This window comes from Urocitellus parryii, chromosome 11 (genome assembly GCF_045843805.1).
Source record: "Urocitellus parryii isolate mUroPar1 chromosome 11, mUroPar1.hap1, whole genome shotgun sequence".
NCBI classification, from domain to species: Eukaryota; Metazoa; Chordata; class Mammalia; order Rodentia; family Sciuridae; genus Urocitellus; species Urocitellus parryii.
In genome coordinates this window covers 94,353,787-94,380,406 of record NC_135541.1, presented here as the reverse complement: position 1 = coordinate 94,380,406, position 26,620 = coordinate 94,353,787, and the positions used below count along the sequence as shown (strand labels likewise).

Below are 26,620 nucleotides of genomic sequence, written 5' to 3'. Positions count from 1 at the left end.
TTTCTGAGGGTCACAAAAGAAGGATATCTACTGATTTTATTAGTAAACCATTTGTTAAATAGAAGCAGAAGAGAAAGGAACAGTATAAATACTACCTAGCTAGATATGTTAAGTAACTTGTGATATAGAAAGGGTGAAATAGATTATAATAGAACCCTGTTATGAGATATATATGTTTATATAGAATAAGAGATGTGTTAGGCAGCTTTTTATCACTATGATCAAATACCTGACAAGAACAACTTAGAGGAGGAAAAGTTCATTTGGGGCTTATGGTTTCAGAGGTTCAGTCCATGAACGACTGTCTGACTACTGCTCTGGGCCCAAGGTGTGGCAGAACATGGCAGAAGGGTACAGTGAGGAAAGCTGCTTAGCATATGGTGGGCAGGAAGCAGAGAGAGGAGTTGAGGTGCAAGGGACAAAATACAAACCTCAAAGGCATGCTCCTAGTGACCCAATTCCTCCAACCATGCTACACCTCCCTATAGTTACCATTTAGTTAGTCCATTCAAGCTAGAATGGACTGTTAGGTTAAGGTTACAGCTCTTATAATCAAATCATTTTACTCCTGAATATTTTGGCATCAACAGGAGCTTTTGAGGGGTACCTCATTTCCAAACCATAAGATACAAGATGAATTGTTTTTCCCAAATACAACTTTACATACAGAAAAATACTGATGTATGTATCCCAATACATGAAGATTGTTTTTTATCAGTAAGTGTAAATAAAAAATAAATTTAGAATGATATTCTCATATTTGCATGTTTTCATGAGAGGTTGTAATAGCAGACTTGTTGGACAATAGTTGTTTTGTTTTTCTTAATCTGGATAATACTGGTTATAGGGAAACTGTTTATACTAAATTAGAGAATTATTCTATCCCATTTCTCCCAGGGGTTGTACCACTGTGATAGTGTACTATGGCATAAGTACTGAGTTAAGAACTGGTTTTGGGGCTGGAGTTGTGGCTCAGCAGTAGAATGCTTGCCTTACACGTGTGCAGCCCTGGGTTGGATCCTCAGCACATAAAAGTAAATAAATAAAATGAAGGTATTGTGTACAACTACAACTAAAAATAAATATTTTAAAAACAAAGAACTGATTTTATATATGTTTGCTGTCAGAATGTTATCACAAAGGTATAAATGTGTGGACATGTTCAGTAAACATTTACGTTGTTCCCATGATTTGGTGTAATTGAAATGTTTTCTTTTCAATTTCAATTAAGTTTTCCCTTATTCTTTCAGGTGTGGTATTTCTGTTTGGAAAAGTTTTTATTGAATCAGCCAAGACCCATGTGAGCTGTTGTGTCATGGTGAAAAACATTGAGCGAATGCTGTACTTCCTTCCCCGTGAAATGGTAAGCATTAGTGATTAGCTTTGAGATTTCAGTAATTATATATGGCACCCATTCTCTATTCCAAGGTCAACCCTGTCCTTCAGTAGGGCAGCAGTTCTTCACAACCCCAATTCTTTCTTACTCCTTGCTTCATGACCACTGATTGTCAGCAATTCCAATAGAGGATGGGAAAATTAGAGAAATGAAGTTGAACTCAGTTTTTCAACTTGTTAGAGTAAAACAGAATGTTTAATACAGAATGTTATATTTCCCTTACTCCTCATTTCCATAATAATTGGGCTTGGGACTCTAAGGCTCTAAAACGTGACATGGCATTTGGCCCAGTTTTCCTGCTCTTGTTGCATAGGCAGCTGTAATATTTCCCCTGTGGCCATTTAACAAGATCAGTTCCATTTGCTTCTTCTTTATTAGGACTTTTAATATCTCCAGCTCCCTCCCAGTATCAGCCCCTCCCCATTTCTGTTGAATTGTGGAGCATCTTGGTTAGGATTTATAATATTTATTTTCCCATTGTTTCTTAGCATTGATCATCTTTGCCTTGCTTTATGGTGCTTTGGGAGGAATTGGCCATTGGGTTTAGTATTTTTTAGGGATTGTTTTGCCTTTGAACTCATTGTTGAGACTGCGCTATTAAGTGTTTAAATGGGGGAGGATGAAAACTGTTTTAAACTTGGGTTTCTGGTGGTTAAGAAGATCTTATGTACAGATACTTTTTCTCCCTTTTCTCCTTCCCACGGGAGAACAGAAAATTGATCTAAATACAGGGAAGGAAACAGAAATTCCAGTTACAATGAAGGATGTTTACAATGAATTTGATGAAAGAATAGCAGCAAAATATAAAATTATGAAGTTCAAGTCCAAGGTTTGTATTTGGTTGTAAATTTTTGACCAGCTTTCTTAATTTGTTGTTTGTTAATGTCTTGAATTTGTAAATAGGTATTGCATATCTACTTCATACAAAGTGCCTTCTGCATATCTCTAATTCATAGAATGGCAATCTCATAGGCATGAATATAAAAACTGTGTTAGATTTTTAAAAATAGTTTGCTTTCTTTTTAAACTGCTTGTAAAATAATGGTCATGAATTTGAATATATAGATAACTCAAAGCAAATTACTTTAAATGCTTACATTTCATGTTTTTATTCTGAAATGGCAAAGAAAACATTTTGATTTTATAATTAGTTATTGCCAATGCATTTTGATTAGAAGGTTAAGTAAGTTTTAGTTTTAAAAATCAGGGACTATGATGTTATTTCTGATAGAATGAAAGTCTTACATTCGTGATATGTATGACAAATTGTCCAAACTGGTGTTGGTGGCACATGCCTCTGATTCCAGTGACTTGGGAGGCTGAAGCAGAAGGGTTACAAGTTTGAGACCAACCATAGTAACTTAGTGAGACCCTGTCTCAAAAAATAAAAATAGCTGGGGATATAGCTCAGTGGAGAATGCCCCTAAAAAAAGAAACAATATTTTGATTTTAGTGAGATATTGATGCCTTTGGCCATAATTGTGGGGTCTGTAGCCCACTAAAAATATGGGAAGTTAGTAGTGATGGAAAGAAAGGGAGGATTGAGTTGCAAAAGATACAGCAAACAGTCTTAACTACTTAAGTTTTGGATTGTGGCTGAGTCACTTCTTTAAATTTCCACAAGTAATAATGCACAAGGCCTTGGGTTTGATTCCTAGCACTGCAAACAAAAACTAAAAACATAAAATTCCAGAGACAATGTGTTGTAATGGTGAAGCATTTGAATGTTAGAGTCAGGTTGCTTGTGATTTAAGTCTTAGCCCTGCTGCTTACTAGTATCTGATTGTGAACAAGTTCCAAGTGACTTCCCTGTGCCTGTTTCTTTATTTGACAAATGAGGCCCTATTGCAAGCATTGTCAAAAGGGTTAAATCTCTTGATTCATATTGAATGATTAGAATAGTACTTGACACATAGCCAATGCTTACTACATATGAACTATAATTATAATGTTGATTATTCTAGCAAGATGGAGTTGCTTAATGTCAATTAGTAACAAATAATTTTTATTTTTTGAGACAATATTTTGCTATGTTTTATCAGTGAGGCATGTATAGCTCTGGACTTAAACTCACGATTCTCCTACCCAGATTTCTGAGAGTAGCTGGGATTATAGGCATGTGCCACAACCTGTCTCTTGACAAATGATTTAATGCATTAACATTGTAAAAATAAATCTCTTCTTCCTCCTATTTGAATGCAAATATTTTGATTTCTGTAGTGTCTAAGAGAAGTCTTTTTAACATTGTCACTATGAGTCTTAGTCCTAGTTGAAAGGTGAAAGAATACCTTTTTGGCTTTAATTACTCTTGTGTCCCACAAGGATGCTAGATTCCTGATGATTTAATATAGGAAAATGTATTATTTATGTAATGCTGGATAATTTGAGTTTTGAAAACTTTTTTGTCTTAATGATTTTTTAAAACATCTACTTATCCAGACAGTGGAAAAGAATTATGCTTTTGAGATACCTGATGTTCCCGAAAAATCTCAGTACTTGGAAGTTAGATACTTGGTAAGTTAAACAAAGAAAATTACCTGGTTTTGGTGAATGGCATTTTTTTCTACTTTTGAACTTTCAACTAGCTTTCAATTAGTAGTACTGACAGAACTCCTCAAGCCCACAGTTCATTGAGGTGGACATATAGTAATGAATAACTGAAATGGATAAAATTAATTTTAAGTACATAGTCTACAGGTTATACTGTCTTTCTCTTCTTTCAAGTATGCATCTTTAAACAAATAACTTGAAACAGCACAATTGTTTGTCAAGTGGAATGAATGCCACATGATGGAGTTGGACATCATTAGTCTGTTAAGTGTCTCTTGTAAGCAGTGGAAAGGTGAGAGAGGAGTGTCAGTAGCATCATTATAGTGCTGCTCTTGCTGTTGCTCCTGTGACAGGCAAGGTCGTTGCTGTAGGGTGTTAATTAACTAGACCTTAACCTCTTTTTACCTTTGTTCTAGTGTTTTGATCCCACAATGTTGGAAAAGGGAAACTTTTAAAAAATGTTTTTGGCAGTGGTGATGAAAAGTACCATGGAAGCTTTTTCAATGAGTCCCACTCTGTTGCTTTCATTCTTCTAATGGAGTGGTACTTACTTGGCTATTCTTTATCAGTGAGGCATGTACAGCTTTGGACACAAATTCTCTCTTGGGGGAGCTTCTTGGCCTATTTTCTTCTAATGGATGTCATGAAGATGCATTATTTTGTCATTGTGAATTGTTTTTGTTTCCTACTGTGAATTGTTTTGGATTTCATTTGTAGCAAATTACATTTCACATGTATCAAAGGGGTTTCTTCTGCTGCTTCATAGAGAGGCTTTTGTTTATTTCAAATATAGACTTGGAAAATGTGAAGTAATAGTTTTAAACAAAAAATATTTTTTTCCTTTTAGGCAGAAGCTTCCTCAGTATTTAAAAGGAGAAACGTTTTCTCATGTATTTGGAACCAACACATCCAGCTTGGAACTGTTCTTGATGAACAGAAAGATCAAAGTACCTTGTTGGCTTGAAGTAAAAAATCCATGTAAGGAAAAATTTAGTCATAATGCTAAGTAGGTTGCTGATAAATGTGCTTTTTTTCCCCTAAAGGGAAGTTAAGGAATTGGTTTATATATTTTAGTGTGTTTATTTCCTTTTGTGTTTTTTCATCAAGATTTTCCTTGGATGATTGTAGGTATATTTGGAATCACTTTATCTCTGTAATGCCTGGCAGTTTAGTTTAGAAGGAGGCCTTAGCACAGGCAGCCGTTCAGGGTGCATCCCATTATGCTGTTGTTTACATGTACTTCCCACCTGGCAGATAATGCCCAGCTGTTCTCCATAGTAAACTGCTGACCTTTGGAGGGGAGAAGAATCACATCCTAATGTGGATAGTACTTGTTTTGCCTGTTACTTGATATTTTCTAGCACTTGTATCTGAGATACTCTTTTATCTTCATGAATCTCTTAAAAATGTTTTATGATTCCTCCATGGTAGTGCTTTGGGTTTTTTAAACCTATTTTGGGTTCTGGATTCTTTAGATCATTTTACAAAAAGCTTTGTTTGGATTTTAAAAAAAATTGTAACTGTAGATGGACAGCATACCTTTATTTTATTTGCTTATTTTTTGTATGTGGTGCTAAGGATCAAATGCTGTGCCTCACACATGCTAGGCAAGTGCTCTGCCACTGAGCCATAGCCTCAGCCACTGTTTGGACTTTTTTTTTCTCAAGAAAATGAACATAGGTACACACACATCCAGTAATGTGGCTTATTTTTAGTTAGATATTATGTCATTTTTAATAGAAGATAGGACTGAAGAATATCTCAGTTAATCACAGTTGTCATAATTATGGTACTTTTTCTTTTTAAGTTAACAAAAGCAATTGATGTGTTATTTCTATTTTTTTCAGAGCTCTTGAACCAGCCAATCAGTTGGTGTAAATTTGAGGCCATGGCTTTGAAACCTGACCTGGTGAATGTAATTAAGGATATTGGTCCTCTTCCACTTGTGGTGATGTCTTTCAGCATGAAAACATTGCAGAATGCAAAGAACCATCAACATGAGGTAAAAAAAAAAAAAGGACATATTTTGTATTTGTTCCTTAGGCGTAATACTTGGCCTGAACTTGTATAGCTTTACTGCAACAAAGTTGTTCTTGGAGGGGAAAGCATACTAATTTAGTACAAAACTTCATTTTGGAGAAGGAATTGAATTTGTTTCTTTGTCTGGTGTTGTGGATTTTTTCAAGGAGTTAAATTGCTGAAAATATTTTTTTAATGTACACAGAGAATAATACAATGAACTCTCTATATCAATCACATATTCAGCAGTTAGCAAATTTTGTGACACCTGTTTTTCTCCCTTCTCTTTTTTCTCTTGAAGTATTTTAAAGTCAGTTTCAAACAGCATGTCATTTTAACCCTGTGTGCCTTTGTATACATCTCTTAAAATATGCACATTTTCTTATATACCATCATTAGCAAGCCCAATAACAGTAACAGTGATTCCTTGATTTAGTCTGAAATCCCCAGCACATACTTAAATGACTTTGTTTCTCACAATGTCTTTTAACAGATGGTTTGAATCAGGATTTACACAAGATTCACAGATGGTGTTTAATTTTTGTGCCACTTTCATCTCTTTTTAAATGGTATAACTCCCACCCATTCCCCCCACTTTCTTTTCAATGACATTGAATGATTACAAGAATCACTGATAGTTGTCTCATATAATGTCCCATTTTCTGTCTGTATTTGTTTGCTCTGTTGTGGTATCATTGGACTTCTTCCTCTCTACCAGTGGTTGGCAAACAGTGGTCTGTGAGCCAAATTCATCCCACTACCTGTTTTTGTAAATAAAGTTTCCTTGAAACACAGCATATCTTCAACTGTTTTTGCTCTACAACAGCAGAGTCAGTTAGTCATGACAGAGACCATGAGGCCTGCAAAGACTAAAATACTTATTTTTTGGTCCTTTATAGAAACAGAGTGCCTACTCTTCCTCCATCCTTCATACATCCATATGCTATAAGTTATCTCTAAAGGATGAATTAGATTCAAGTTCAACTTTCTTAGCCAAAATACTTTATAGGTAGTAGAATGTACTTCATATTGGAAGACACATAATGTCAGGTTAAGCTGCTATTATTGAAGCTAAGATTGGTCAGTGGGCTCAAATGGTGATAACCACTGTATATTTCTCCATCAGCTTTTCATCTAACCTTGCCACTACATGTGTTTTGGGCTGTTGTGGAGTGCTGTTGTGGTCTATTGCGTTGTGAGATGTTGAGCAGTGTCCGTGGCCTCTACCTGCTAGATGTGTGTACCCCCTCTCCCTGCTAGGTGTAACAGTCTAAAAATGCCTCCAGCAATTGCCAAATATTCCTTAGAGGAAAATGTGAGGGTACAGTTATCCCCAGTTGAGAACTACTGTTCTAATGCCTCCATGAATTAGTCATTTTACCTCAATTAGTTATTTCATTAAGAGTTTTAAAATGGTGGTTTTTACACACACACACACACACACACACACACACGTATGTGCATTCCCTATCTGTTGAATTCATTATTATTTTATTTTTGACATTATTATTTTGAAATGGGGTCTCACTATGTTGCCCAGGCTGGCCTTGAACTTCTGGGCTCAAGTGAGCCCCCTGCCTCAGTCTCTCAAGTAGCTGGAACCATAGGCGAGCACCAGTGTGGTCAGCTTGTTACATTTGATCCTTATGGTTTTCTTACTCTGATCAATGGGAGTTTCTTTATGTTTGCTTCATTTTGACATAAATGGGGGTATTTTTAAAAGAGGATTTTGGACAATATTTGCATTCTTTTAGTATGTGATTTCATCTTTATTTTTGGTAGTGCTGGAGACTGAATGAATGCAAGCGCTTGTGCATGCTGAGTGCATGCTCTACCACTGAGCTACAACCCAAGCCCTGATCTTTAAATAATCATTTCTGTAGATGATTGGAGTTAATAGTTAAGTGTTTGGGAAAGGTTCAATAAGTCCTTAGTTAAAATTAAAAAAGAAGTGTCCGTTCTCTTGTGCCCAGAGTTAGGTTTTCACAGACTGTTTCCTAATAAAGTAAATAGGGCTCTGTGGAGAAATGGCTTAATGAAGGCAGGGAATGTTTAAGATAAATCTGGAACATCGTGTTATATCAGAAAGTAAGGATGATATTAAAATCTACTGAAGATATGTCAGAAGGACCTAGGAAACAACTTGCAGAGTATCCTACTGACCAAAGGTGGGACAATGTGAGCACGATAAGAATAATTGCAATAGATGGAAACACTCAGTTCATGATGATACTAACAACAATACCACTGCCACATTGCTCATTTATGAAGGATACTCGGGAACTAACTCATTCTTAAAACTGATAAATGAGGGAATCAAATCAAGCATTATCCTGACTTTTCTGGAAAACATACTGTACCTCAGGCAACCAAATAATTGATGAAGTGAAGTTTCTGTTCTTAGAAGGTTTTCAGCTAATAAATAATGAAGGAAAAATGGAATAATACCACTTTCTAATCTCCAGTGAAATAATGGCTCTAGGCAATAATTGACAGTGGCTGCTAATTTCACTGAAATATAGAAAAACAGACATTATGTGTCTGTGCTTTCTGATAGAAGTAATCAGTAGCACCTCTAAAGTATTTTTGCCAAATAGTTGAACCTGGTTTTGATAAAGTCATTTGATCTAACTGTGAATTTATAGGCAGTACAGAAACAGAATGTGTTAAATGAAAGTGACCCTATTAGGATATAAGCAACAGAATCCATACAACGGAGCATTCTATAGGATAAACAACTCAGTTTCTTCAACTAATATAAATTGCAGGGAGATGATAAGTGGGGTAGGGTTGTACCTGTAGTTTTACATATCAGTAAGAATGCAGAATATATATTAGGTCTCTGATAAGTGATTTCCTCCTTCCTTTCTTTGCAGGTTATTGCTATAGCAGCTTTGGTTCATCACAATTTTGCATTAGATAAAGCACCCCCACAACCTCCCTTTCAGTCACACTTCCGTGGTATGTATTTTTTAAAGATACTTTGTTAAAGACTTGATTTGAGTTTTTTCTTAGACTTTCAAAAATTATTTTCAAGAATAAATAGTGCATACTGTTAAGGTTGTTTTTAGCTATGGAAACTAAGTTTTATTGTCCAGAGTTTTCTGTGCAATGAGGCAGGTGCCAAGGAATAAATTAATGTTCGCCTATTCGGGAGAGGTTATAGTAATATCAAATTGAAATTGAGTTGTACTACAATTCAATGTGTGAAACATCCACAGAATTCTGTGTGTTTAATGAGTCAGTCTCCAAGGAGGATACTCATATAGTCCATGTTGAAAGCCAGTTAAATAAATTTTGTTTTAGCAAATTTATTTTGTTTTAGCAACACATTAGTTTTGCTAAACATAAAACAAAATTTATGATTACTGTGAAGTTTATTACTTAAGTAGGGGGAATACATAGAAGAAAACCCTGGTAATAGCTTGGTGAAAATGTGGATGAAACTAGTCATTAGCTCATTTCAACAAGCCTTTGTTCACCTCCTCACTATGTTACTGTGAGAACAGCTATTTTTATGTTGTAGAGGAGAAACTCTTTTCCAAGTTTGAGAAGTTTGAACTGAATTACTTCATTGTAAACTGGTTGAGGCTTTGGTGGTGGTGGGATTTCCTCTGGGGGAGAATGTTATAATCATTCATTTTGACTTTGATGGATAGCAAAATTTGATCAAAGTTTTAACAATTGTAGGGATAGAGTTCTGTGCTTGGTGATTCATTTGAATCCCAACATGATCAATGAAAATACTTGAACCTTTTAACATTTAGGGATGGGGGAATATTTATATCTAATTTCCAAATTTCTATTTGGAAACATGCATTGATGTCTACCTGAAATTAAAATAAAATGGGTTTTGGAATTTTTTCCCCCTTCTTATAGTTGTGTCTAAACCGAAGGACTGTATTTTTCCATGTGCTTTCCTTGAAGTAATTAAGGAAAAGGTAAATAGCTAATTATTCCTTTTAAATATGAAGTATTTATTTGTTTGGAAAGAAAATAGGAGGATAGTATGCTCCATGAATTTTTTTCTGGGCCCTTAATAAAATGGCAGGGGAAAAATAAAATGTAGTGAGCTTTTCACAAAGCTAAATGTATTCAATATAAATAATTTTTTTGGAGTGTACATTTTTTATTTTTTTTCTTTCATCTCCTTTTTTAAAATTTGTTCTAATTAGTTATACATGACAGAATGTGTTTTTTTAAAGAATTTTTTTTAGTTGTCAATGGACCTTTATTTATTGATACGTGGTGCTGAGAATCAAACCCAGTGCCTCATACATGCTAGGCAAGTGTTCTGCCACTGAGCCACAACCTCAGCCTGACAGAATGCATTTTGACACATCATACATAAATGGAGTATAACTTCTCATTCTTCTGGTTGTACATGATGTAGAATCACACTAGTTGTGTAATCATATATACACATAGGGTAATAATGTTTGATTAAAAGTTCACTTGTTAATGTCTTCACGTGACAAAATCAAATGCTGCAACCTTGTCAGGTTTCATGTATATTATTTTAAATTGACTTGAGAAGTCCAACAGTTTGGGGGTACTTTTAGGTTAGGCTATCATTTGTGACATGTCCTGAATTACCTATCCAAGTACAGTGACCTAGGAATTCTTGTAGAGTCAAACTGACATTTTTGTGACGTAGTTGTGGAATACATATAGTTTTCAATTTCTATTTTAAGAGATTTTTAATAAGAGCAGATTGAATACTTGATTTATATTCAGCAATCCAAGTGGAAGGCTTTTGTGTAAAGATAGATTTTATTTATATTTAAAATACTCACAATTTTTATATTTGTTTTTAGTCTAGTTTCTTATTTATCTGTTCTTATACCATTATTTGAGAATAGTTTATACAACCCTTGGAATTTCTTTTCCTGATAAATACATCAACAGTGAAGTCTACCAGGGATTATATAGGAAATTAAGTAATGCTTTTGAAAGGTACTCTGATTTATATGCTTTCAAATGTGTCCAATGTACAAACATGTCTCTATGGAAGGACATTTCTGCTCTTGCTGTTGCTTAGCACTTAAAATTTTGCTTTATTCTCATGCATATTACTAGAATGAGCTCCTCAGAGACTTTGTGCAATTATTATTGCAAAACCTAGAATCTAAAATTTCATTTTCTGCATTTAGTTTTGAAATGGGGAGTTTCTTTTAACCCTAAGAAATCTTAATCCTGGTTAAACAAGAAGCCAAGGTATAATACTTTAAAGAGTTGGTGACTGGTATGTTTTTATTAACAGAATGTAAAGGTTGAGGTTGCTACAACAGAAAGAACACTGCTAGGTTTTTTCCTTGCAAAAGTTCACAAAATTGATCCTCATATCATTGTGGTAAGTAGCTTTTTGATCATGTTGCGGGGAAACTCTTCATTTCTTAGTTCTTTTCAGTGTGACTTTATTGGTTATTTTTATTGTTTATTTACTTTTGAGCTCCAAAGAATCTTTTCAGAGTGAAATGAATTGCTATACTAATTACAAATAGAAAGGGGAAAAACCCTAGCCTACTATAAGATAGGCTTTGTGTGTGTGTGTGTTTGTGTGTGTGTGTGTGTGTGTGGTGTGTGTGTGTTGCTCGGGATTGAATCCAGGGCTTTGTGCATGCAAGGCAAGCACTTTACCAACTGAGCTATATCCCCAGCCCCCTAGGTTTTTTTTCTAATATTAAAGCAACCCTTGAATTATTATTGAAGTTTAAAATACTCTAGTTATTTACAGTTGACGAGACCAGCATATCAGTTAGTAAATGTATATAAGCTATTAGTATCTTTAAAATTTTTGCTTAGTGACCCAGATGTATAGTGTCAACAGGAGTTAATTAATTCCCTTGATTGGGTGCAAATCAGAAAACTAAGTATTTTAGTTTTATGAGCCTAGTGGATCTCTATGACATTCCTTTGAGAGCTCATACTAGCAATTTTTTTTTCTCTTGACAACTTCCCATGTTCCGACTAGATAGTGAGAGCTAATAATTCATTGTTTTGCCCCAGTTCGTAGAAGTTATAAAGCAAGATATTTACTTTTGTGTGTTTTTTGGCCTTCCTTTATATGCTTCTTGATAGGAATTTTTCCTTTTGTCTTTTTTTGTGGGTCAATTGATCAGTCAAACTCTATTGTTTTATTTTTTGACAGAAAGTATAATAAACCCCTATATTTTAAATATGATATTAGTAATATGGTTATAATATATATTAGTGGTAGATGGACACAATACCTTTATTTTGTTTATTTATATGTGGTGCTGAGGATCAAACCCAGTGCCTCACACATGCCAGGCAAGTGCTCTACCAATGAGCCACACCCCCGCCCCTATATATATATTTTTTTTAGTGTTAGAAAAATTAATAAAAAACTGTTCTTATATTACAGCTTCTTTTTAAAAGATCTTTTAAAAATGTGTTCTTTTTAGATATACATGAGTAGGGTATTTTTGTTTGTTTGTTTTTTAAGATAGGGTCTTGCTAAGTTGCTTAGGGCCTCACAAAGTTGTTGAGGCTGGCTTTGAACTCACAATCCTCCTGCCTCAGCCTTTTGAGCTGCTGGGATTACAGGCATATGCCACTGCATCTGGCAGTAGAGTGTATTTTGACATATTATACGTACATGTAGTATAACTTAGTCTAATTGGGATCCCATTCTTGTGGTTGTACGTGATGTGGAGTTTCACTGGTGATGTATTCATATATGAATATAAGAAAGTTATGTCCTATTTGTTCTACGATCTATTCCCAGTCTTCTCCCTTCCCTTCATCCCCTTTGTCTAATACACTTAATTTCTATTCTTTCCTCCCCTTGTTGTGTGTTAGTATCCACATATCAGAAAGAACATTCAACATGGTTTTTTTGGGATTGGCTTATTTAACTTAGTATGATAGTCTCTAGATCCATCTATTTACTGCCAAAAGTCATAAAGTAATCTGGTTATATTGAAGCCTTGCAAAAATGTTTGCCATATCCTTCAGGTTCATTTTTATTCTCAGATATCTTATCTTATAGTGGCATAGCTACTGTCCTGAAAGCCTGCGGATTGTTAAAAATGTCTCTGCACCCACATCCCTTTGTTATTTCAGGACCCATATTTAAAGTGTGAAAAAATCTGTCCATAGTCCTCTGATGCTCTGGCTTAGCACTGGGCCCTCACCTAGTCTCGACTAATAGTAATTTGGTCCCCAGAGTGATGTCTTGGAGCACTATGATACCTGGCCTGACTTAGGATGTTAGAGCCAAGTCTGAGTGAGAAATTCGAATGTAAGATAGAGTCCTGACATGAGTTTGGGTCCCTGATCCCAGGCATGATAATTTGAAAATGATACATTCTTATAATCCTTTGGGACTTTAATTTAATAGACAAAACTGCCATAAATATATAATGGGGTATATTGTTTTTATGTGGTGGTAAAGTACACATAACATAAAATTAACCATTTTGACTGCTTTTAAGTGTACAATTCAGGGATATTAGCTACATACATAATGTGCAGGCATTAACACCATCCATCTCTGTAATTCTTCATCTTCTGAAACTGAAATGGTACTAATTACCTCCTCGTTCCCCTAGCCCCTGGCAACCATCATTCTGCCTTCTGTCTCAATGATTTTGTATACTCCAAGTGGTAGTATATGTTTTTAATTAAAATTAGTATCAAGTAAATCTATTTATTGATAACAATTATTTTGAACCTCGTCTAATTTTTAATTAAGTGAGTAATGTTATTCACGTGACAGAAATTGGGAATTATAGAAATGAAAAAATCTAGTTGCATTTTGAGTTATTTTCTATTCTATACAATTTTGTTTACTTCTTTTTAAGATTTTTACTTGAACTATTCATTGGTATTATATATTTATTTTGTTGCATATTTATTAAGTATCTAAATCAGTAGGGGTTGAACTCAGGTTTTAAAGAAGCCAAATGCAGTTCCTGAATTTTCTAAGAAGTTTTTTGCAAACTCCTACAACACAAGCAGGTTTTCTGTTTTTAAGGAAGCAAAATTGAATTGTTTGAATACAGCTTTTAGTGATCATGTAAAAGTATGGGATGTTAAAATTTACATTTGGTTTTGAGATTGTGAGGCATGCGCTGCAAATTAAAAGAGATCATATGAACCTTGCATCAATTAGTATGAAATAAAGTTTAATTCAAGCAATCTGCTTAGCAGCCTTGTTAATGTCAAGGCTAATGAATGCTGCTGATGAATAAATTCCTGAAGAAGAAAGGACCCCCAATCGGAGGTAAGCTCACGATGTGATGTCTTCAATTAGAGACCAGAAAAAGAAAGGGCAAAGAAATTCTGTGTGTTTGAAGGTAAATCATCTAATTTGCATTTGTTATAATGTTATTGGCTGCCTCCTTTTTCTGCCTAGGGTCATAATATTTATGGGTTTGAACTGGAAGTGCTACTGCAGCGAATTAATGTGTGCAAAGTTCCTCACTGGTCCAAGATAGGTCGTCTGAAGCAATCCACCATGCCGAAGCTTGGGGTAATGGTAGTTTTGAAAATCTTATTTCTTTTATTTGCCATTTTTTTATTGGGTACTTACCAAGAAAGCACTATACTTTTTTGAATAGGAATTGATTGTCTTATAGGAACTTCAGTACATTTTAACTTTGGTACCAAATGTCTTTTCCTTGGAATCCAGCATTTTACTTGAAAAAGCCACTGGTCATTTTTTAAATCAATGATTGGAATCTAGAAATAGTAAAGAAAGACAGCACATACATATTACTTTTACTTCAGCATTCCTAAAGTGATAAGCCTTAGGGTAGGGTTGCAGGGTTCAGAATTCATTGAGTATTATCATTCAGGAAGATGGGAAGAATGAATGGAAGGGAGCTAATGTGAAATATAAGAAAGCAGTGAGCTATGTGCTTTCTCATGTAGTTAGCCTCTCATAGCAACTTCAATTTAATTTTGTAGACATTCACACAGGTCTAGTAGGGGAAGAACTGAGATTTGAACCCAGATCAGTCTGACTCTTTTAAAGCCTATGTACTTTTTATTCTGCTTGCTTGCTTCAAATGTGGAGAGGTTTTGGTCGTCTTTGTATGAAGCACCTTCTTCCTAACCCTGATACTGTTCAGAGATTGAAGTCTTATTTTACCTAAAGCTTACAAATAAAATCAGCATGCTATCTCATCAGAGAACTTAGGAATCTGTCCCTTTTATAATGATCTCTTGAGGATTCTGCTGCTGCTCTCTGCTATCAGAGTTGGGACTCTTACTCTTCTTTTTCTGTTCATATCTTTAAGGTGAAGAGGTTATTATTACTTATTGTAAACATTTGCTTATCTCACCCCTTTTTCCCTTCATACTCCCTTCAGACTTTTCTGAATATGGAATCTTCTCAGTGAGGTATACCCCAACCAGTCTATACCTGTAGGTATAGCCCCCCAAATTCCTTATCCCTCCTACCCAACTCTACTTTTCCCCTTTGCCAGAAACTTATTAACTCCTAAAACTATATACTTTCTTATTTATGTTATTCATTTAATATATACAATAAAAATAAAGTCAGGATTCTTAGTTTTGTTTTTTTTTTTTTTTTTTTTTTTTTTTTTTACTTTGTTCACTGCCATATCCTTAGAATAGTGTCAATCAGATACATGGTAAATGTTCAAAAATTTTCATTGATAAATGGAAGAATGAGAATTTTATTTTTGTAAATTTTGAGGTCAACCTCAAAGTAGGATAGCATGGAATATTCATGGGACTTGCTTTTTGTCCTCATCTTTGTAGGGCCGGAGTGGATTTGCTGAAAGAAATGCTACCTGTGGCCGAATGATCTGTGATATGGAAATTTCAGCAAAGGAATTGATTCATTTCAAAAGCTACCATTTGTCTGAACTTGTTCAACAGATTCTGAAAATGGAAAGGGTTGCAATTCCAATGGAAAATGTACAAAATATGTACAGGTATGATCCCAGATTCTTTAGAATCTGTCTATCTTGAAATTAGCAATAGAAGGATGCCACTACTATCCTTAAGCTATAGGGACCTGTGCCATGGTACCATGGAGCAGAACATTGTCTTTATGTCAGCACCACCATGTCCATTACTTCATAATTTGAACTAGTTTACTTCTTGAATTATTCTAATTTGATCTGTTTATGTCCATCTCCTTCACATTTTTTAACACTACCTTGATGTTTCCTATTGGTAATTTGGAAATTGATATGAATGTAGAGTTTGACACTTCTTTCACTTAATTTTTAAATATTTTTTAGTTGTTGATGTACCTTTATTATTTATTTATTTATTTACATGTGGTGCTGAGGATCGAACCCAGTGCCTCACACATGCTAGGCAAGTGCTCTGCCACTGAGCCACAACCCCAGCCCCATTCTTTCACATAATTAATGAGATATTTTGGAAATACAAAAAACTGAGCAATCACTAAGCCATTTAGAGATATTACTTGCTTGTTTTTAAAGTAAGGTTTCTGCTACTTCTCTAGCTATTTTTTCATGTTTTCCTACCTGTTTCTCCAGAGTTCTTGGACTACTGCTCTCTTTTGACTTTGTATCCTCTCCAAGTAATCTCATTGTCTTGAAAATTTAAATACCATATGGGGGCTGATGCTCCTCACTGTGTTTATTCAGTTTTGAATTTTCCCCTACATTTCAGATTCATGTATTCACTTGATGTTTAATATGAACCTTTAGTTTGTTCAGAACTGAGCTCTGATCTTCTCCCATTGTCTTTCTGTAGTCTTCCCTTACTAAATTAATGATACCTCTATTTTTTCATTACCATTGTAAGCCTTCAGTCATCTTCTCCCCTAAACCTCTGAGGCTTCCTTGGTTCCTCTCTCTGATATCCTACAGTAGATCCATTAGGTAATTCTATCAGCTCTTCTAAATATATCTAGATCTGACAACATCTTTTCACCTCCATTGACCCTACCCTGGTTTAGGCCACCATCCCCTTCCCCCTGAATTGAAGCTGTCTTAGTCTGTTTTCTGTTGTTTATAATGCAGTACCACAGACTGGGAAAATTATAAAGAAAGGAGATTTATTTTGACTTATGGTTCTGAAGGTCTAAGCTTGAGGAGCTGCATCTAATGATGATCCTCTTATTGTCAGAGTCCTGAGGTGGTACAGTGTATCACCTGGTGAGAGGCAGAGAGTGAATGTGTGTATCCTTAGCTTTCTTTTTTCTCTTCTTATAAAGCTACCTGCATTCAATCATGGGGGCTCAAAGCCCCCACTTTAAATACTTTAGTATTTAAGTTTCTACCCTCATAGTTTCACAGTGGGGATTAAATTCCAACATGAGTTTCAGAGCGATAAACCATATTCAAACTGTAGCACTGGGTCTTATATTGCCAGTCTCCTTGGTTTTGCTCTTGCTCCTTCGTGGTTTATTTTTAATCCAGGACTAAGGTTATCCTGCTGAAATTAAAGTCAGCTCAAAATCTCCCATTGACTGTTCATTTGGAGTAAAACTGGATTTTATTTTGGCTTATGAGGTCCTATGCACTGTATCTCTATGCTGTATCTCTATGCTGTTGACTGTCTTCTGCTCTCACTATCATTCTCTCTCATTCAGCCATATTTATGTACTTCCAGGTCCTGAAACTACCATATATGAAGTAAGCATATATTGCATGTTTACTGTGCACTAGGCACTGTCTATAACCAGCTCAGAGCATTGGAATGCTCTTCTGACTACCTGGATTGCTCTTCCCTCAGATACCTTTCCATAAGGCTTGCTCCTGTGTTAGTCAGCTTTCTATGCTGTAACAAAATTTCCTGAGAAGAGCAACTCAAGGGAAGATTTATTTTGGCTCACAATTTTAGAGGTTTCATCTGTAGTTGGTTGACTCTGTTGTTGCATTTAGGCTTGTGCGTTTAAGCACTGTTGGATTCAGTGCTTGCTTGGGGTAGTTGTTATATGATAATGAGTCTAAATGCAGAACATGGTGGGGAACACATGGGGAGGAGAGAGTGAAAGAGAAAGAGAAGTATACCCTCAAGGCATCCCCCCACTAGGACCACTTCTTAAAATGTTTCTGCCACCTCCCAAACCCATCATGGATGAATCATGCTATAATCGTTATAATCCAGCTACCTCCCAAAGGCCCCACCTCTGAACAGTACTGTACTGGGGACTAAGCTTTCAACACATGAGCTTTTGGGGGTCATTTCAGGTCTAAATCATAACACTTGTTCACCACTTCCAGGTCTTTATTTTCAATGAAGTTTTCTCTGGTTCTCTAACTAAAAGTTCAATCTCTGTTCTTGATATTTTATACTGTCTTTGGGGCTTAACTTTTTCTCTTTAACACTTTGCATTATATAATATACTACATATTTAATTTATTTTTATTTTTTAAACTCTTGTCTTCCCCATGAGGATTTAAACTCCACGAGGATAGGACTTCCTGTCCATTTTGGGTATAGCCAGTGCCTAGTGCATAGTAAACATGCAATATATGCTTGTTTCATAGAATGAATGAAAGGATTCAGTGATTTTCAGGTATGCAGTTATTAACACATATGAATTTTTTTGTGGAATTTTTTTGTGCTTAGAGAAGGGCACTGGGATCAGTGGTATAAATGAATTCCTAATTACATACCGACCTTCTTTTAAATTGTTTCCAAAGGCAAGGTGCTGTTGCTCTGAAGTTACTTACACCAAAAATTCCTTGGAAGATTTTATGAAGTTCTGATTATAGTTATTGTTTCTTTTAATTACTTGATTCTGTTTCATTCTTACTTTTCTGTACAGTGAATCTTCTCATCTGTTGTACCTGTTGGAACACACCTGGAAAGATGCCAGGTTCATTTTGCAGATCATGTGTGAGCTAAATGTTCTTCCATTAGCATTGCAGATCACTAACATCGCTGGAAACATTATGGTAAACCTAACTTAGAAAGGGGAAAAAGCATTTCCTGTTGGATTCAGTGCTTGCTTGGGGTAGTTGTTATATGATAATGAGTCTAAATGCATGCTTGTAAAATGAGTAACTTGGATTCTGAAAGCTGGGCATCTTTTGTAAAAGGAAAAACTGGTTGGGAAAAGCGGAGGAATGCCAGGTGCAGTGTGCTGAAATTTGGGTGAACATAAGGATCATCTCTCTAACATCTGGATGTGTCTGGTGGAATGGTCCTTTTGGGAGTAAGGAAATAGCCAAGTTGTTAATAATTTAAGCTGTCTCTTTTATGATACTTAAAGAAAATGTTAGAAATAATTTACTACTTTCCCCCCCAAAAAAGCAGCCTTTATTTTAGTAGTAGTTTTGAAGGAGGTATCTTGATAAAATTAAAATTAACTAACTCAAAGTTGTTTTTGTTTGTTGTGATTTGGAGCTCAAATTGTAAAAAGAATTTCTATTTAATAGTCCAGGACACTGATGGGTGGACGATCTGAGCGTAATGAGTTCTTGTTGCTTCATGCATTTTACGAAAACAAGTATATCGTGCCTGACAAGCATATTTTCAGAAAGCCTCAGCAAAAAATGGTGGGTCCAAAATTACGTAGTATTTTGCTTTTCTTATTCCTCCTTTTTAATTACCTAGATAGCTTTTTTTAAAAAATTGCTGCAATAACATCTGCCTCTAGAATAATCCCCTGTGTACTAGAAATCATGTCAAGTTTGTTCCAGTGGGTTTGTGTGGTTTCCTTCTCTACTTTTTTCTGTACAGACAAAATTATTTGTGAAATATGAAATTCTTAAAGGTGGAATTAGACCTTTTTGGTAGATAGCTACACATGGAAAATGTTTTGTCACTTAACCACTATCCAAAGCTTAATGTCAATTAAACCTTTAATTTCCTTAAACCAGTGAGCTTTTATTTTTATGTTGCATTTTTTCTGTACAGGTTTAATATCTGTAATCTAAAATGTTTGAAACTGGAAGCATTTCAGATTTTGATTTTTTTCCAGATTTTGGAATATTTGCATTTTTGTAATGAGGTATCTTGGGGATGTGATTGAAGTCTAAACACAAAATTGTTTTATGCCTTAAAATGCAAAATCCCATCTAAAAAAAAAGCTGGGGTGTATTGGTGCATGCCTATAATCCCAGTGGCTCAGGAGGCTGAGACAGGAGAATCATGAATTCAAAGACAGCCTTTGACAGCATTGGCAAGGCACTAAGCAACTCAGTGAGACCCTGTCTCTAAATAAAATACAAAATAGGGCTGGGGGTGTGGCTCAGTGGTTGAGTGCTCCTGATTTCAATCCCTGGTACCACCTACCCCCCCCCCAAAAAAAGAGAGAGAGAACAATAATACCTATGTGAAATACTGTAGTTATTTTTACATCATGAATATTAGAGTGATGAATTTAATAGGACCCGTTTACAATTACAAATTCTGTATAATATGAAAAGTTGTATTTTTAATAATCATGAATTAAAAATATGAACTTTCTATGAGTTCAGAAATATTTAAAATAGAACTTGCATAGATTCTGAGATATAGCATTGCTTAGGAAACTACCATGCTTGGCATTCATTTTGATTCATGAACATATTACAATAATTGTATTTTCCCATAGGTAGGACCACTAACTAAAAATAATGTTGGTTAAAACTAAGTACTGTTATTGAAAAAGAGAGAATGGTAAGACTTCCTAATTAATTAATTAATTGCTGGCTGATTAAGTTATCTTTCATTTCACATTAGAGAGATGAAGATGAAGAAATTGATGGAGATACCAATAAATACAAGAAAGGGCGGAAGAAAGCAGCTTATGCTGGAGGCTTGGTTTTGGACCCCAAAGTTGGTAAGATGAGACCTTGGATTGGTTTACTCTGGGCGTTAAGGGTTTTTTTTCAGGTATAGCTAGACCTGCATTGGATCTAGGAAGTTAGCAAGTAGATAAAAATAAGATCATAATGATCTTATTTTTATCTTGTATGTTGTGCAAATCTTGTTTGCCAGTCAGCTAATATGGAATTAATGTGGATTTTTCTGCTATTCTAATATAATTTTTATTTATATAATTTTTACATATCTTGAAATACTGTTTTTTTTTTTTTTTTTTTTTTTTACTTTTTCTAACCACTTAAAAATGTTTCTTAGCTTATGAATGATACAGAAATAGGCAGTTAGCTGTGTTTGGTTTGTGCATGCTTTGCCAACCCCTGGTCCGGTGTAGAAGCTATGTGTCCTGCAATGGGAGTACCTCTCCCTTCTTCCCTCCATTCTGTGAGGGTAGGTTCTGCCTCTGCCAGTATGCTAGGACCAATTCATTTGGCCAACAGAGTTAAATACAGATAATAGCCACAAAATCGAATTTTAATAGGAGAATAACTTTTCCTTGTCAAGAGTGGCAAAGATAGTGTTTTGTGGTAGAGCTAGAAAGGATCTTATTTTTAAGCCATTTTGACCATTTTTAAGTGTACAGTTCAATAGCAGTGTTACACATATTCACATTGTTGGACATAATGTGAATTTTATCAAGTAATTCACTCTTGAGTAGGAGACATTTTTGACAAAAGTGGATGTATTATTGGTTGGAGTCACATGGAACAGTAATACTTTGGTGTTACATTTGGACTTGAATGCTGACTATGTGATCTTGTGTTGCCTGTTGAACATCTATAAGACTCGTTTTCTTCTTCTGTAAAATGGATATAAGAATAATCTACTATAGAGGGATTTAAGGAATACATAGAATTGTTTGACACAGGGTAAGCTGTCAATAATATATGTTTATGGTTATTGTCTTAATACTGGACATTTATTATTTTTATTCAGTTTCTTCTCAAAGTGAAGGAAACTCTTTGTAAATGTCCTAGAGAAATATAGTAGCTTTCTGTTCACCTTTTGTAAGCAAAAAGGGTGGATCGTTCCACTACTGACATTCATATAAATATTTCTTATCTGGTTTTCAGCACAGTTCATGTACAGGTAAATGGGCTACCCATTTTATTGTTTGAAGGTGTGTTTGTAAATATATATATATATATATATATATATATATATATATATATATATATATATATATATATATATATACTTGAGCCACATCTCCAGCCCCTGGTGTTTTATTTGGTGTTGGGTGGGAAGGAATGCTTGCTTGAGGGAGAATTTAGCAACATTCTTTTGGAAGTAGATATGATCTCTCTCCAAAATAATTGGCCCTGAGTGGTGTTTTCCCATAATAATGGTATATTTGGGGACTTTTGGGGAAGGACTGGTTCAAGCTGGTTTCATGGGGAGACAGAATGTTTTCATCAATCTTTTGTGATCTGGGCTTTCACTCTAATCCAATCATTTTATGGTGTGATAGTCCACTTCTGTCTCTTTTGTCTGCTTTATAGTGCTGGAGAGTAAATGGTTTCTATTACACTTTTTAATAGAGTACTTCTAATATGTTTTGACAGTGTTTTTCTTTAGACTTTTTTGACATTATGTGACCTTTTTATTTCAGGTTTTTATGATAAGTTTATTTTGCTGCTGGACTTCAACAGTTTATACCCTTCCATCATTCAGGAATTTAACATTTGTTTTACAACAGTGCAAAGAGTTGCTTCAGAGACACAGAAAGTTACAGAGGTTTGTATTTAACTGGGGTCTCTTGAAATTAGGATTAAAAGTATTGCTTAAAGGAGGAGGAGAACCAAAGGAGTTAGTGTTGTAGTTTTTCTTTTTCTTCTTTATGCCTTTATTTTTATGTGGTGCCAGGGATCAAACCCAGTGCCTCACGCATGCTAGGCAAGCACTCTACCACTGAGCCACAACCCCAGTCCCTGTAGTATTTCTTCTTAAAGGATATATTAATTATGTCCTTAGTTATCAAAAAGAGAGGTTGTCCAGAAAGAGATAAACTGGTTCAGTATCTTTTTAAAAGTAGTGTTATTGAGGTATAATTCACACACATTACAATCCACATAGCAGTCCTGGCATTTAGATTATTCAGTTTGTAATCATTACTATGTTCATCTTTAGGACATTTTTATTATTTCTCAAGGAAACATTTTACTATCATATCCCTCCCCCCATTCCTCCCAGCTCTAGGGAATCACTAATCTTCCTGCCTATATAGATTTGTGTATTCTGGACATTTCATATGAATGGAATCATACAACATGTGGTCTTTTGTATCTTACTTTGCACATTATTTTCAAGGTCCATCTGTGTTGTAACATGTATTGATACTTCTATTTTTTCTTTTATACCTCCTGTTTGCTTTCCTTCCTTCTTTCCTTTGTCCTCCTTTCCTTCCTTCCTTCTCTTTTTTCATAGCAGAAGATGCCTATTTGCCCTCTAGCTTCTTAATTTACATGTTTTTTAGTTCCAGCCACCTGCCCAGGAGCTGTTTTTCATTTCCAATTCCATATTCCCAAAAAAGAGAATCTAATAGGCTTGCCTAGGTCAGTGAGCACCTCTGGTCCTATCACTTGTGACCGCAGGAGTGGGTTCACAGAGTACAAATCTGGCTGTTAAAGATGAATCTTTCTATGGAACTAGAGGATAATCTTACAGAGGTGGTATTGGGTAGACAACCTCCCAAATAGTGACTGACTTTGATTAATGTTCTTTGGGCTTTGTCCTACTACTGTACCAGCACGTGGTAATTATCATTATCCAGCCCTTTTCCCCAACTGCTGACCAGCAGTGTTTTGTTTATTTGAGCTTTTCAATTTGGATTTTGGATATATAACAGAATCCTTTCAGAGTAGAAGGACTTTAGAAGTCACCTAAGAAGTATACATGTAGCTATTAATGGATTCTGTATCATTTTCATGTACTATATTTTATCTTCAGATCAGTTAGTGTCACATAGGTAGTGATGGTGAAGCTGGGAGTGGATTGCAAATTTTTTGACTCCAGATTGTTTCAAGTTTACTTTTCATTTGACTTTCATAGTTGCTGTAAATAAATTGGAATGTGTAGCAAGATCTTTTTAATAGGTCTGCTATCATCATGTGCTATATTGGAAAACAATAGGTCCCTGTTACTTTTCTAAGAGTGTTCATTTACAGATATTGATCTTTATAAAATTAGATACTTTGTAAAGGCTGGCTTATCAAATGGCATTGACTTGACATACTTTAAGCTAAGAGGTTTATTTTAAATTTTGTACCTTTGAAAGGGCAAATGCATCTGGCTTTTCTTTGTAGCCTGTTAATAGAATTAATGGAGACTTGAGAAAAATGGTCTAATTCTTTCCCTGATTTTTCCTGCTGTAAATTTTAATATAAGAAGACTGCTGGTTGCTTTTTGAAAATGTTGCTATTCTTCTGCCAATTGTAAAGCAATTTATAGGTAAAAAGTATAACATCAGTGCTAAGGAATATATTTGTATTAATTTTTAGAAATGTCATGGCCTATTTAAATGTGCTTCAAATTCTTAAAAGAAATTTGCTAGTTTAGTATTTAGCTTTTTATTTTTAGTCTAAAACATTTACAATAATTGCTATGATTCTCCATAGTTTTAAATTTCTATAGCATTTTGTTTGGTCGTACAAATGCTTTAAAATGGTAGTTTAGCTGCTGGTTATTTTTTTTAAATCCTAGAAGTCTGTCTGAGCGTTTGTATTTTAAAAGCAATTTCCCCAAACATGTTGCTCCTCAATCTTGTTGAAGAGGATGGTAGCATGTGTAAAAACCCATCCCTTTAAATGAAATCAAAATTTGTGAGTAACTACAGGGGTGGGAGATATTGGGAATGACAGGCTGATAGAACACGGGTGGGAGGAAGGTGGTAGTGGGAAGGGCCATGGTCTGCAATCTGTTCAACTCTTTCTTAGGGAACGTTAATCTTTACTCATATAAGAAAGAAGCTTTTAAAGATGTGATCATCGGGTAAAGTGCCTACCAAATATTATTTTAGAATTTTATTTTACTGAAGTTTTACTCTCTGAAAATTTCTGTTGTGTGTTTATCAGGATGGAGAACAAGAACAGATCCCTGAGTTGCCAGATCCAAGCTTAGAAATGGGCATTTTGCCCAGAGAAATCCGGAAACTGGTAGAACGGAGAAAACAAGTCAAACAGCTAATGAAACAGCAAGATTTAAACCCAGATCTTGTTCTTCAGGTATATTTTTTCACTAAGAGACGTCTGAATGAAAATTTCAGCTTTTACAATTTGATTATTTAGGAATAGTATATAATAGTACAAACACTCAAGATGCTATGGGCAAGCACATGTGCTTATTTTATTTGTGGGTAAGTTGCCATTCAAAAACACTAGACTGCCTCAGAATAGGAGGTACTTCTATCTGCAATGGATGTATCTGTGCAAGATCTTTCTGAATTCTGGAAACTTTGGAGTCTATATATGCTTGCTTCCAGGAGGTTAGGGCATCATAGACCTTGGAAGACAGAGTATTTTAAGGGCTCTTTTTATTTCAGGGATATTGAGGGGTTCTTTTTCTCATTGGTGATCTAGAAAGATACCTAATGTAATTCTTAAGCATCTGCAAATATTGTTGTTTGTCTTTCGTCCTTGTGTGGCCTGCAGTATGACATTCAACAGAAGGCTTTGAAGCTCACAGCGAACAGTATGTACGGTTGCCTGGGATTTTCCTACAGCAGATTTTACGCCAAACCACTGGCTGCCTTGGTGACATACAAAGGAAGAGAGGTAAATCACGTAATCATATTCACATCTCTAAATATTAGAGTATTTTTATCTATATATTTTGTAGTGTGGGAGAGACAAGTTTGCTCCCTAGTTATCTAGATTTAAATACCCACTTTTTAGAAAAAGTTTAAGACATAGGCATTTAAATAAAAATTTATTCATTCATGGGTGGGGGGTAATTATTGAACATCTATGTGCCAAACTTTGTTCTAGTCACTGGGGATAGAGAATTAAGCAAGAATATAGGTCTCTGTTATTGCAAAGCTTGTATTCTTCCTAGGATGATGGGGGCAGGGAGACATGTTTTTGAGGCCTGGGCTATTATGAAGAAGATACTTTGGTTAAACAAACAGTAATTAAATGAATACACAAACATTAAAAAACTAAGATATTAGGACAGAAGTAAATGCTCTGCAGATAATTAAAACAGGGCAGTGGCCTAGAGAATGTTTATATGACTAGTTTAGATTCGTCAGGTTAGGCCTTTTTTGAAGAGGAAACATAAGGGAGCTAGTTTTTGGTACCGAGTTTAACTATCGGTATTTGTGAGGGAAAGGTGGGAGTCAGGAGGAAAGCCAATGTAGCCTTTTACTAAAGGATTAAGAGTTCCATCTTGTATGTGTTGCCTTTCAGATGAGTAATAGATCTCCAGGCATATTAAGTAGGCAGTTAATTGGGTATGTAAATTCAGAATTCCAGGAGTATGTCAGGCTGGCTTTATGTGGATGGAGAGTATCTGCTTTACAATGATAGACCAGATACCAAACACATTTTAGGTACTATGACTTTATGAACACTATAAACTTCATCTGTTTAGTACTATGTACATGATTATTTTTGATTTGTAAAAGAATAGTTATGGTAAATATTAAATTCATTTGACTCCATTAAACTGCTATTTCCTGTCAGTGAATGTAAGACTACTCATTCTTTTTTTTTTAAAGAGAGAGTGAGAGAGGAGAGAGAGAGAGAGAGAGAATTTTTAATATTTATTTTTTTATTTTTTTAGTTCTCGGCAGACACAACATCTTTGTTGGTATGTGGTGCTGAGGATCGAACCCGGGCAGCACGCATGCCAGACGAGCGCGCA

The 26,620-nt window shown here is 35.1% G+C and overlaps 1 protein-coding gene and 1 non-coding gene across 2 annotated transcripts in view; both read left to right on the top strand.

The window, feature by feature from the left end:
* LOC144249333 (DNA polymerase alpha catalytic subunit-like) overlaps positions 1–9,906 on the top strand; it is a 34,675-nt gene extending 24,769 nt beyond the window's left edge. Inside the window, 7 exon segments of the mRNA XM_077791582.1 lie at positions 1,251–1,363; positions 2,109–2,225; positions 3,836–3,910; positions 4,794–4,924; positions 5,794–5,948; positions 8,842–8,926; positions 9,845–9,906. Coding sequence (XP_077647708.1) covers positions 1,251–1,363; positions 2,109–2,225; positions 3,836–3,910; positions 4,794–4,910 — 422 coding nt within the window. The 3' untranslated portion in view covers positions 4,911–4,924; positions 5,794–5,948; positions 8,842–8,926; positions 9,845–9,906.
* Positions 9,907–21,670: 11,764 nt separating this feature from the next.
* LOC144249428 (small Cajal body-specific RNA 24) lies at positions 21,671–21,803 on the top strand. Its single transcript, XR_013342225.1, has one exon.
* The last annotated feature ends 4,817 nt before the right edge of the window (positions 21,804–26,620 follow it).